General features: G+C 49.9%; 1 protein-coding gene across 2 annotated transcripts in view; it reads left to right on the plus strand.

Annotated features, from left to right (window-relative positions):
• The window catches only part of LOC140425470 (uridine phosphorylase 1-like), a 194,986-nt gene extending 182,287 nt beyond the window's left edge, over positions 1-12,699 (plus strand). For both annotated transcript variants that reach the window (XM_072509776.1, XM_072509777.1), the window contains one exon: positions 12,313-12,699. In XM_072509776.1, coding sequence (XP_072365877.1) covers positions 12,313-12,452 — 140 coding nt within the window. In that variant the 3' untranslated portion in view covers positions 12,453-12,699. The remainder of the gene's footprint in view (positions 1-12,312) is intronic.
• Positions 12,700-14,113: the final 1,414 nt, after the last annotated feature.

Genomic DNA, 14,113 nt, shown 5'->3' on the forward strand with positions numbered 1-14,113 from the left:
AGGGCCTGTCCTATCCACTCTTCGCATTGTCTTTGTAATTTTAAGAATGATGTAAGGTGGATTGAAGTGCGTGTGGAGAGACAGGGAGGTGTGAGGGAGGATGGCCCAGCATCTTGGGTGTAGTGGTCCTATCAAGGGGTGAGGGTGGGCGCTTCAAGCAAGAGTTTAAAAAATGGATAAAGAGCCTGAAGGTTGGTGTTCTGCTATCAGTGGTGGGATCCTGAGGGTTGAATTGAGGATCCTGGGTTGCAGAAGGAACAGTCACAGTCAAAGAGGGGAGTTTTGCTCAGTATGGGGATGGTTTCAGAATCAGGGTTGGGTATTGGAATGTTTCCTGCAGTGGGTCACAAGAAAGAAAAAAAGCATGGAGGAGGATAATGGGAGGCTTCCGGGTCAGAGCGGGCATTGACATGGTCACGGGTGTAAGCCTGGAGAGGAGAGATACATGTGCACACTCTGACACTGCAACATGGACAGATGTTGTAAGGGAAGAGTGCATGAAAGATCAGCGTGAGGAGGAGGAGGCTACCATGGATGCCGGAGCCATGGAGAGACATGCAAGGTCTGTCAGAGACAACGTGACCAAACAATATTTGCATAACGATAACACATCAGAATGAGCATCACTCCATCACCAGACCTCCCATCTCCTCCCTGGGTGTGGACCTAGCATTGCCTTCCGACCTTGCGAAGTTAACCCTAAAGGTGTGACCTCTACCACCTAGAATAGAATAGGGAACAGCGCTTCATCATACACACTCGCTAGTGAGTGCTGATACCAAGGACATGGAAACATAGACAATGGGAGCAGGAGTAGCAATTCGGCCCTTTGAGCCTCCTCTGCCATTCAATATGATCACAGCTGATCCTCTATCTCAATGCCATACTCCCGCTCTCTCCCCAGACCCCGTGACACCTTAAGAGTCGGAATCTGTCTGTCACCTTCTGAAATATATTCAGTGACTTGGCCTCCACAGTCTCTGTGATAGAGAATTCCACAGGTTCACCACCATCTGAATGAAGAGGTTTCTCCTCATCAGTCCTAAATGGCCTACCCAATACCCTGAGACTGTGACCTCTTGTTCTAGACCCACAACCAGAGGAGCCAACGTCCCTGCATCCACGCTGTCCAGCCCTGTCAGAATGTTATACTTGTCAATTAGATCCCCTCTCAATCTTCTCAATTCCAGTGCGTACAGGCTCAGTTGGCCCAATCGCACCTCATATGACAATCCTGACATATCAGGAATCAATCTGGTGAATCTTCGCTGGCAAGTATATTCTTTCTTGGATAAGCAGACAAAAACTGCACACAATACTCCAGGTATGTTCTCACCAAGGCCCTGTACAGCTGCAGTAACACATCCTTACTCCTATGCTCAAGTCTTCTTGCAAAGAAGTCCAACGTCTGCCTAAATCTTCCTAACTGCTTGCTGTACCTGCATGCTTGCTTTCAGTTACTAATGTACTGGGACACCCAGGTCCAGCATCATTTAAATAATCCTCCGCCATTCTGTTTCGCTGTCCGAATGGATAACGTCACACACAGCCACATTATACTGTTTCTGCCATGGATTTGCCCATTCATTCAACTTGTCTAAGTCACATTGAAGCCTCTTAACATCCTCCTCACCATTTACATTCTCGTGAATGTGTCAAAACTGACACAGTTTTGTGTCATTAACAAAATTGGAAATATTGGGCGCGATTCTCCCAAAAAATGACAAAGGGCGCGATTCTTGGGAAAGTGTGGTGGCGAGCAGGAACTGCCACGCGCTCCCCGGCGCTCAGCCCGGTGAGGACGGGAACGTTATTCAACGTTAATTGGTCAACTTAACGAAGTCCCACGGACTTCAGGTTACAAATCAAGGCTCGCCAGCCGATTCATCGGGAACGTGGTCACCAGCCACCCCGCTAACAAGGTCGAGCAGCACTTACACACCAACCCCACTCAGCTCGCAGCCATGATGCCAAGAAGACCGGCCCCAAGATTTAGAGAAGCGGACTTGCGGAAGATTCTAAATACAGTGGAGATCAGGAAGGATGTCCTTTCCCCCCGAAGGGCCCAGAGGGTAAGCCACAGGGCAGCCAGTGCCGCCTGGGATGAAGTGGCAGAGGCCGTAAGCTCGGGCAGGTGACCAGGAGGACTGCCCTTCAGGGTTGCAAGGAGGTCAACCGGGCAGCACGGGTGAATTGACACCATCCCCTTCTCCCCGTCCCTGAACCTTCGCCCCCTCCAACGTTACCAGCACCCCCCCACTGCCCCCCCCAACCCACCCTTCACACCCTCCTCCCTTCACTCCAATCACCCCAATCCCCTGTCACCACCTCCCCTTCCCCAGCACTGTGACCCACGCGTGTGACTAATGATGCCTTCTCTGTGGTTCGTCAGGAGAAGCTTTCCCGCAATCGCCAGGAGAGGACCCAGACTGACGGAGGGGTGCCGAACATAAGAATCTTCACGACATTCGAGGAACGTGCCTTGGAAGAGACGGGGGTGGCCGAGGATAGAGGGGTCAGCAATGCAGTGGTGAGGATCCACCAGGCCCCACCCGGATGGACTGGCGCGCGTGGGTTGCTATTGCCATTCAGACTGACCCATCCCTCCACTGACCAGATGCTCATGCTTCTGCAGGTCCTTCAGCTGACGGCGCCAGCCAATCCAGGGTGCCCCGCCCCCCATTAGACCACCTGCGAGGAGAGCTCCAAGAATGCCACAGTCGATGCATCAGAGCTGTCATCCCCACCCTTCACCAGCGCAGATACACGCACCTCGGTGGGCAATGTTAGTGGACACGCTTCAGGGGTGTAATCTGGTAAGCACCACGCAGTCGCTGATATACATCAGGTGGAGGCAGGAACACCCAGGCAAGACAGCAGTCAGAGGGCTGCTGGATTCCAGACCCAGCTGGGTTCCTGTCAGATGCTGAGCCTCTGGAACAAGTTTACCCGAAGCTGATGGAGACAGTAGGGAGTGACCAATACATTCAGAAGGAGATGTCAGTGACACTCCAGCAGGTCCATATCTGATTGTCGGCGTCCCAGCGGCCACGAGCGCAGGAGATGTGACCGGCAATGTGTGACACCAAGGCTAGGGTGGCGGCCGTAATGGAGAGCCTGGTACACAACGCGGCAGCATAAATGAAGGTGTCCAAGGCGTGCAGTCAGTGGCGGCAACGCTGAGGGCCTCGGCAGACTGTCTGACTCGCTGGGGGATGTGACCCGGTACCAGGCTGACCTTGGTGCTGTGGGACATGAATGGAATGGCCAAGGCGCTGTGCGGCTTGTCCCAGCCGCAGGTGGGCATTGCCGAGTCACTGAAGAGCATCGCTGAGGCCTTTGACACAATAGTCCAGACAACGGGGAGCAGCCAGGGCTGGCAGAGCCAGATGATGCAGGGGAAGCCGGTGCTCAAACCAGCTGCCCCTCCATCCACAGGTGAACCCTGGGGCCTATGGGCCCCGACCGGGAGGAGGGGCCGCTTTGTGGCAATCCGGACCCATCCTATGGACTGGCGACGGTGGCTACCAGTGTCCGTGAGTTCCATCCCACTGATGAGGCTGCGTCTTGCAGCCAGCACCTGGAACAGGGTGGCACGGATGTGCATGTGCCGCTGTCAAGTGCGCCGGGGTCCTCCACCCCAATGCCCCCAGAGGACACCCATAGCACAGGGCTAAATCGCTGGCTTTGAAAGCAGACCAAGGCAGGCCAGCAGCACGGTTCGATTCCCGTACCAGCCTCCCCTAACAGGCGCCGGAATGTGGCGACTAGGGGCTTTTCACAGTAACTTCATTTGAAGCCTACTTGTGACAATAAGCGATTTTCATTTCATTTCAGGGGCATCGAAGGCCAAGCAGCTGGCTGCGCTCACCTCTGATCTGCATTCTGGGGACACAACTAGGCATCGCGGCAGAGCTAGGAAGGCAAAGCATATTGAGGATCACGGAGGGCAAGAGTGGGTGGGGGGTAAGGAGTGGAGTATGGATTGGGGGGGGGAAGGGGCTTATTGGGGGGTTTGGGTGGGCGAAGGGGATGGGGAGATAGTGGGACGGCACCATCAGGATCATGGGGCACTGGTGTACACTTGGTTGAGGAACATTAAAATACCGTGAACATAACCAGTATGCCGCCTCTGGCTCTTTGTTGTGCAAAGCGGATGACCTCCAAACGCTTGGCCTCCCACCCAGCCGTGGACATGTGCCCAGGCTAGGGCCCATCCCTTGGGTATTCTGATGTTGGCTGCTGCATCTGTGGTGCTGCCTTCTGGCCAGGCCACCTGGAGTCGCTGCCCCCCTACCACTCAAGAGACCACCTTGGAGGAGAGCCCCGAGGGGCAGACCGATAATGCGTCACAGCTTTCACCCGCACTTTCCACCATCGCAGGGAGACACACGTCGGTGGGCAACATTAGCAGATAGAGTTCTGAGTCTGGTGAGCACCACACCGCTGTTGATGCACGTCAGGTGGAGGCAGGAACTTCCAATGGAGACAGCAGTCGGAGGTCTGTTGGATCCCAGGACTCAGCTTGCCGCCAGCCAGATGCTGAGCCTCTGGACAAGGTTCTCCCTGAGCTGTTGGAGATGATGAGCCAGAGAGGTGGGATTCAGGAGGGGGTGTCAGCAACATTCCTGTAACTGCAAAGCTGATTGGAGGAGTCCCAAAGGCTTCAGGCCTAGGAGATGGTGCCAGCATTGTGTGGCACCCAGGCCAACCCAGCAAGGGTGGCTACCGCCGTGGAAAGCCTGGAGCATGACCTCTGAGCCATGAGCTCCTGTCATGCGAATTTGGAGTCTATTGAGGCCTCCCTGATCCTACTGGCATGTCGGACCCTTGTCATCACCTGTCCTCCATCCTTCTTGGACTCATCCACCAGCCCCTCCTGGTTCTCCTCATCCTCCACAGATGAGGCCACATGGCCTTCCTCCTCCTCGTCCAGCATGCCATGCTAAATTGCCCTTAGTGTCCAAAATTGTCCTTAGTGTTGGGTGGGGTTACTGGGTTATGGGGATAGGGTGGAGGTGTTGACCTTGGGTAGGGTGCTCTTTCCAAGAGCCGGTGCAGACTTGATGGGCTGAATGGCCTCCTTCTGCACTGTAAATTCTATGATAATTCTATGATGTGCATGATCCTTAGGCATTGGTCGCACAGGATTTGGACATTCAGGGAATGGAATCCCTTCCTGTTAATATAGAGCACTCACTGATGCCACAGTGCTCACTGGGTGGCAAGCGTGCCATTGATGACCCGCTGAACCTGAGGCGATGGTGGCGACACCTGCAGCTGAGCCATCTTAATGGGCCTGGTCCAGGTCGAAGGTGATGTAGTCCGATGCTCGCGCATACAGAACATCCGTCACCTCCAGATGCACCTGTGGGCAGACAATTGCAAGATGCCACACAGGTCTCCGCTCTAGCCCTGGAATAACCCAGTGGCCTAGAAATTGAGGACTGCCATGACCTTCATAGCCACCGGGAGTGGGTGTCCTCCTCCTCCTCCATGGAGTGTCCTATCCGTGAGAACGTGGCATTTCCCAACTACTGATGATAGGCTGACCAGTCCATAATTCCCTGTTTTCTCCTTCCCTCTTTTTTTAAATAGTGGGGTTTCATTTGCCACCCTCCATTCTGCAGAGACTGCTACAGAATCTACAGAATTTTGGAAGATGGCAACCAACGCATCGACTATTTCCATGGCCATCTCCTTTAATAATGTAGATTATTTGAATTTGAGGATTTATCAACTTCCAGTCCCATTAATTTCTTCAGCACTATTTTTCAAGAAATAATAATTTCCTTCTATTCCTCCTTCTCGCTGGATCCTTGATTCCTTAGCGCTTTTGGGAAGTTATTTGTGAAAACAGAACTAAAGTAGTTGTTCAATTATTCTGCCATTTCCTTGTTCTCTATCATGAATTCTCCTGTTTTGGACTGTAAGGGACATAGATTTGTCTTCACCAATCTTTTTCTTTTTATATACTTCCAGAAGCTTTCACAGTCTACTTTTATGTTGCTTGCAAGTTTACTCTCATACTCTATTTTTGCCCTCTTAATCAGTCCCTTTGTCCTCCTCTGCTTAATACTGAATTTCTCCCAATCATCAGCTTTCTGCTTTTTCTAGCAACTTTATATGACCCCTCTTTGAATGTGATGGTATCCTTAATTTATTTTGTAAGCCACGGTTTGTCCACTTCTCTGTGTTTTTAACACCAGAAAGGAATTTAGCTTCTTAAATATTAGCCATTGCCTGTCCACCACACTGCCTTTCAATGAAGTTCCCCAATCTATCTCAGCCAACTAATGCTCAGACCTTCGTAGTTTTCATCATTTAGATTTAGGACTCAAATTTCAGATCAGACTTCTTCACTTTCCATACTGTTGAAGAATGATATCATGTTATGGTCACTGTTCCCTAAAGGACCCTGCACAACAAAGTTATTAGTTAATCCCTTCTCATTACATAATACCAAATCTAGGATAGCATGTTCCCAAGTTGGTTCCTCAACATGCTGGTCAAAAAACCATCTTGTACACACTCCAGGAATTCATCTACCACATTATTGTTGCTAATTTGATTTGCCCAATCTATGTGCAGATTAAAGTTACTCATGATTACTGTAGAACCCTTGTTACATACATCTCAAATTTCCTGTTCAATGCTATCCCCTACCTTACCAATATTGTTTGGAGGCCAATAGACAGCCCTTGTTTTCTGCCCCTTGTTGTTTCTTAGCTCCATGCAGACTGATTCTAGATTTTCTGAGCCAATATCCTCTTGCACTTTTGCACTGATTTCATCCTTAACTAACAACAACACCCACCTCCTTTCCCTTTTTGTCTGTAAGCCTAAATTTTGAATAGCCTTGGAAATTCAGTTCCCAGCCTTGGTTACCTGCAGCCATGTCTCCGTAATCTCAATCGTATCGTACCCGTGTATACCAGATTGTTCTGGTAATTAAGCTACCTGAGTAGCCCTACATCTTAGGGGTACATGGACCTCCATGTAACCGCCAGCCTAGCCCACTTATTCTGATCCAGCACCATCATTCAAGTGCTTTGAATGTAACTACACCGGTCTCATTTATAGCTGCTGAGAGTTAAGTGGGACAATATCCTCTAGAGCGCATGGACAGCATTCCAGCTGTACCTGCATTCCAAACCATCATCCACAGAATGATCAGCACGGAATTCATATGGACATTCAATAAAGAATGCTCAAACACAAAACATATATAATTCAGGAATAATCTGTGGGTTCCGACCTTCTCTGTTGCTATCACACATTGAGAAACATGGGAGAAGCTCCAAAAAGTCTTAATAATTCTGGATAATTGCAGAAATTATATTGTGCGTATTTTAACAAGTGAGACAGACACGGAAAAATCACCATTCCATCTTATTGCTCAGACTTTTTTCAATTTTATTTTTCTACCACGCCATCTAGGCATTACCCCAACATGAGCAGCTGAGTTAGAGGTGGTTTGTTAAGCATCATTCCCTGTTGCCTTGGATGATCATGGTGGGCATCCCCTGAAGGCATGGGTCCTTCAGAGCTCCAGCCTGTTGGGGTTCATCTTCAGCGGTGTAGGTGTGACCCCCCTCAGCCTTGCCAGCTGGGATTGTTCGGGTGAATGGTGGAACAGATTAAGAAACGCTGCTAACCCATGGGTGCCCTGAAATGAAGGCCCCAGGACAGCTGGCATGCGCTCCTCCACTAGGTGCACAAATGTACCTCCCTGTGGCCATGAGGGGAAGAGGCTTCTGAAGGGAGGTTTGTTCCTCTCTCCCCCTAGCCACTGTTGCACTAAGCCCATGGCTAAAGCTATAGAATGCAGGTCAGAGTGCATATGGTTTGAATGCTCGGCCTGGCTCTCCATGGCGGTAGCCATCCTCTCCACGGATGAAGCCATGTGCTCAGCTGCCTGTGACGTGGCAGTATTCATGATGTGAACGGACCAATCCAATCCCTGAACAAAACTACACATAGTCGCTGGCATCTCCCCCACATTTGCCCAGAGCCTCGGCCTTATGTCTTCCAGGCTTCTTGTTACCGTGACCAAAAGCCCATCATCAGCATGAGGCTTAGCAGGAGCCTGATCCCAGCAGTCCTCGGATTACCCATATTCCCTCAACTGCTGGGACATGTCTATGTTATTGCCGTTCCAAATCTACACACTAACACTCCACAGACTGGGTGTAACAATGCTGGCGAAGGTGAATGATGGGGAAGATGATGGTGCATCCTGACCACTGGAGCTAATGAAAAGGAGCACCTGAGCAACTTAGAGAAAGTCTTTGCTTGTTTCCTGAGGCAGACGTCCACCTTAAAAGGGGCAAGTGCATTTTTCACGCAAAAGAGGACATTTACTTCGGGTATCGGGTCGACAGGCATGGCTTGCACCCGATGGAAGAGAAGATGTGAGTAATCAAACAAGCACACACGCCAGCCAACTCAACCAAAATGGAGTAATTCTTAGGAGATGTGAATTATTACGGGAAATTCATCCCTAACATCCTCACACCACTTCATGCGCTATTGTATAAGGACCAGGATTGGGTACGGAGCGCACCACAAGAAGAAACGTTCGCCAAGGTGAAGCAGCGACTGTTGTCATCGGGCTTATTGAGCCACTACCACCCCTCACGGCCTTTTCTGCTCACTTGTGATGCCTCCCCGAATGGGGTTGGGGCTGGGTTATCCCATTGTATGGACAATGGAAAGGAGAGGCCTACACATCAGGGACCTTGGCCGATGCAGAGTGCAACTGTGCTCAAATGAGAAAGAAGGGTTGGTGGTCATTTCCGAGGTGAAGAAATGCCAATAATATGTTTACGGGTGACGTTTTATTATTGTAACGGACCACAAGCCATTGCTCAGGCTGTTCAAAGAGGACAGGCAATCCCGCCAACAGCATCTGCCTAGATACAGCGCTGGACTCTTCTGTTGGTGGTGTATGAGTACGTGTTTGAGTATCGCCCGGCACGCAGATTGCACAAGCAGACAGATGAAGTCATATTGGCATTAAATTTTATGGGTACATGGTCGGTCACTGCCGCTCACGTTTGCAGCTGGATGTAGAAGGACCCGGTCTTGGTGAATCTATGCCATATCGTCTTACATGGGGGTCGGCAAGGGAAACTGCCTACGGAACTTTGGGTTTTCGAGGCCAAACAGCAAGAGCTCAGTTTGGAGGACCGCATCCTCCGTGGGAAGCTTATGTTCTGATTCTAAGTCAGGACAGGAATTCTGTACTTCAGGACCTACATAATGGACACTGGGGGTGTTGACGATGAAACTACTCAGCAGGAGTTACGTATGGTGGCCAGGTTTCGATGGGGACATCGCGCAGTTGGCACAGCAATGCATCTTGTATCAGGAACATCAGAAGTTCTCACCAGTTGCACCCCTCCATCCGTAGGAATAGCCAGGCCAGACTTTGGGTACGCCTGCATGTGGACTTTGCTAGATCTTTCAAGGTTTGATGTTTTTGCTGATAGTGGACGCCCATTCCAAATGGTTAGATTTCCATCGAATGCGATCCACCACTACGAAGACGACCATCAAGAAGCTACACCTCTTATTTAGTACCCATGGCATCCCGGAGGAATTGGACATGGACAATGGTTCCCCTTTTACTAATGAGGAATTTGCGCACTTCACAAAGTCGAACAGAGTGAAGCACATTTGGACCACCTCTTCCTCAAATGGGTCTAGTGAAATGAGCGGTACAGGCATTCAAGAGGGGCGTGAGGAGACGGGCCACGGGATCCGTAGAGACGGGGTTGGCGTGTTTTTTTGTTCAGCTGCCATACCACGCCACATATAATGACCTGCATGGCACCGGCACAACTACTGATGGGCCGGAGGCTGGGAACCCGCTTCATCTAACATTCTCCGATATTAGCGGGAAAGTAGAGCGGAGACAGGGTTTTTGGCCTTGGAGAGTTTCTCTCCGATGAAGCCGCACTTAAAGTCTGCTGGCAAGCCCAGCAGGAAAGGCTCCTCACAGATTGGGAGGCCATTTTGTCTGGCTGCCCCAATCTTTCCCCCGCTTTCAACCCCCCCCCCCCCCCCACTATTCAACCCCCAGCTACGGGAAGCTCCAGGAACACAGTGCCAACCTGACACCCAAGCACCCTGGCGCTGCCACCATGACAATGCTGCTGCTAGTCTGGCAGTGCCACCCAGGCACCTTGGTGCCAGGATGGCACTGCCAGAGTGCCAAAGTACCCAGGTGCCAGAGGGAGTGCCAAGGCGCCACCCTGCCCTGCACTGACCACCCGGGGTGTCACTAATGGCCCGGGAGACCCCCCCCCCCCTCCCCAGATGCCATTATGACTGATCCATGTTTGTGGAAACCAGTGCTAAACAGCACTCTGGCGAGGTCTCCAGGGCATGGCCATTAGGCCCCGGACGCTGGGAGAATCCTGCAAATGCATATTTAAATGAGCCCAATGGATAATTTAAATGTTCTGATCTGGATCACTCCCGGTTGAGGATCCGATCCAGATCGCGGCGTCTCCCAACTTTCCGTTAAATCCCGCGAGGCCATTTGAGAGTTGCAAATCTCGTGAGAGGCCTCTCGCGGGATTCAATGGCCTCATCCAGACATCAAATAGGGAACGGCTAGGCCATTAAATCACACCTAGGATCTTCAGAGGCAGAAATACAGCAGGCGGACGCAGGACAGATGTTTTCAACTGGGGGACAGGGTATACGTCCGGAACTTCAGAGTCGATGCCCGATGGATGCCAGGGACCCTGGTGGAACGGACTGGACCGATATCATACACAGTGGAAACACAGGAGCGGATGGTGCGAAAGCATGTGGACAACTTCCGGAACAGGGAACCAGTGTCAGGACCAGCTCCACCGGATGAGCCGTCTTTTCGACCCTCTTGCCTGACACCCAAGGGCCAGGAAGCAACACCCTCTAGGGACCCAGACACGGAGATGTGTGAGGTGGAAGACTCAGGGTCTGACATGGAGAATCAGGCGTCCATGGTTTCAGACGACAGCCTCTCCAGGGAATTGTCACAAACGGCACCCCCCAGAAGATAGGCTTAAAAATGACATTTTCCAATGCATTACATGTCCCCCGATCCAGCCCCACAACAGCCGGGCATGCAACCGCAGGCAAAGCAGGGAAGGAGGCCTCCTCCATCCTCTATGACAGAGGGATGTGCAGCTTTGGTGGGCAGGGAGGGTAAGAGACGTTGTAACCCCCACGAGCCCCACAGGGATGACCCGACGGATCTCCCTATGGGGCTCGTGGAATATATGGTCCAGCACTGATTGGCAGAGGCCCAACAGCGGGGCTCATTAATTTCACCAGGTAAAAGCGGGCCCAGAAGGCACCTTGGGATGGTCCCGGCTGGGACTAGTTGTGCCCCTATTGCTGTGCGGCTTTACTTTGCGCGAGAAAATAAACTTCTTAGACTTTCATTGTCAGGACTTCTCGTGATTACCATATTTTCTGCACACTGCTGGCACCTGGAATTTTAGTTGTAATCACGTGGGAGAAGGCAACGAGAGATAATGCGGAAGTGGCGCTCAGTTCTGGTTACAACTTTGGGGATCGGTGTCACAGTGGTTAGCACTGCTGCCTCACAGCGCCAGGGACCTGAGTTCAATTCCGACCTTGGTTGACTCTGTGTGGCATTTGCTCGTTCTCCTCGTATGTGCGTGGGTTTCCTCCGGATGCTCCGGTTTCCTTCCACAGTCCAAAGATGTGCAGGTTAGGTGGATCAACCATGCTAAATTGCCCCTTAGTGTACAAAGGTTTGGTGGAGTTATGGGGTTACACGGGGAGTGGACCTAGGTACGATTCTCTTTCAGAGGGTTGATGCAGATACGATTAACCGAATGGAGGGATTCTATGAAAGCGTGCTATTGATCCCGGCCATTCACTCTATTTCTCTCTCTCCCTCTCTCCGGATGCTGCCTGACCTGCTGAGTATTTCAAGTACAGTTGCACTTCATTAAATTGATCCGTTGTCTATGTTGTTGTGCTAATCTTGTTAATTCCCTGGTGGCTCTGCGGTTTGTATGATGCAGCACAATGCGATGGAATTAATGCATTTACACCCACGATCTTTTTGAGGTGCATTTCAGCAGCTCCAAGAAGCCATTCCTGCTTGGAAGCCGTGAACAGCCAGTTCAAGCTGTGCATCTGGGGCTTTAGCTACTCATATTCAATTCTTTTATGCATCAGCGATTCATTGGTGGGATTTGTGCTACAAGGAGCCCAGTGTGATATTAGTATCAATGGAAGAAAAATTTACCAGCCGTGTAACTTGACTTTCTCTCTGTACAGGTGCAGTAGTGTGTGTAACCTTGCTGGACCGACTGCAAGGAGATCAAATCGGCAGTTCCCATGAAGTGCTCAAAGAATATCAGGAAAGGCCACAGAAGTTGGTTGGTCGTTACATAAAGAAAAAGTTCTGCAAGAAATAGACAAGTTTGTCTATTCATCAATTTGAAAAGGACAAGTTGTTTTAATTTTTTTAATTTTTCAGAACCTGTATTAATATAAATTTGGAATGAGGACTTACTTATGTTTGTCCATTATCTCTGTACATTTTGAAAGCCATAAAAGATATTCAATGGCAGAGAAGCGGTAGTGATATCTCCAGTGGTGTTTGCTAAAATAAAGTTATATTTGACCTGACTAAATGTTGAAGAATAAAAGAGATTTCAATCACCTCCTTAGTGTGACCATTTTGTACTCAACAAGACGTTAATTATGTAGAAAAATGATACTTCAATCAAGTTTTACTTTCAGAAATGATGAGTGAAAATTTATTATTGCTATGCTGATAAAATGTTGGTATTAATTTCAACGGAGCTCTAATACAAAAGCGAGGAAGCAGCCTTGATCACACCACATCCGGAATAGACACTTCAGTTTTTGCAACTGTGCCTCAAGACACTAGCCTGGGGGTTGTAGATTTACCGCTTATTTGGGGTGTGTTACCATTTGGGGTGTGTTACCCCTTGAAGAACACTCAGTGCAGTGTTCAAAACTATTGGGCAGGATTTACTGGCCCTTCACGCCGGCAGGATTATCCGATCCCGCTGATGGCGACCCCCGCTCCTGCCCAGGCTGGTTCCGTGGTAGCGGAGCAGACAAGCTACGCAAAACACCATTGGACATAGGCAGAACCGTAAGACCCTGCCAACAGCCAATGACAAGCCACCTCCCCCACTGGGAAGCGCTGGAAACTCCCACCCATTGCCTTGCTCGTAATTGCAGCAGTGGTTATTATGTGTGATACGTGGACCCACTGAGACTAAACAATCTGCAAAAGTCCCAAAATGTATCGGCATTCCTTCTTTCTTTCAGAGTCCAGGGTGATATCTAGTTTTTCATCCCTAAGATGGTCCCACTTCCGGCAGGCCTAGATAGCTGCTTCCACCTTCCACACAGGCCCACCAGATGCTCATCCATGTCAGGAACACAAATGTCCTTTGATGGGAGTCTGGCAGAGTGCAGCAAATTAAGCTAGGACCCAGATACAGCAAACTCTGGGTTTCTCTGGCAGGGGCTATCACTGGTGACGCTGAGCATCAGTGCGCTGCTGTGTAGGCTCCTGGACTTGTTTCAATAACCTAGAGGTCTCTGAGAGAAAGTTTCCAGATTTATTCATTGTCCTGGGGTTTTGATCTGTTTTCTTGCTTCTCCCAGGAGATTGCATGGCCACAGGTATGAAAGGCGAGGGGTGTGTTTGTATTGTGATGCAGAGGACATCATGTGACTATGAAACAGTATAAATGGACCAGTTGGTCTTTTCCTGGCAGTATGTTTTCCTTCATCAATAATTTGTAGTCAAATTTTGAATAAATAGGGCATCTGATCATAATTTAACATCAGACTCACATAAACATGATGAAGATGCTTTGTGCTGCTTGCCTCTGTGGTTTATGAAAAACTGGGAGAAAAGCCGAGTCCCACATTTCATCCTTTATTATGGCTTTAGTCTTGGAGCCGGTATAGTCATGGAAAACACACAAATATGTCCAAGCATTTGTTTGACTGTAAATAGAAATATTCAAATGAATCATCCCTAAATTACACAGGCGGAAAATCTTGCTTTGTTTAACTTTGTTTTTAAAAA

The sequence above is a fragment of the Scyliorhinus torazame genome, chromosome 6 (assembly GCF_047496885.1).
Source record: "Scyliorhinus torazame isolate Kashiwa2021f chromosome 6, sScyTor2.1, whole genome shotgun sequence".
In the NCBI taxonomy this organism is placed as follows: Eukaryota; Metazoa; Chordata; class Chondrichthyes; order Carcharhiniformes; family Scyliorhinidae; genus Scyliorhinus; species Scyliorhinus torazame.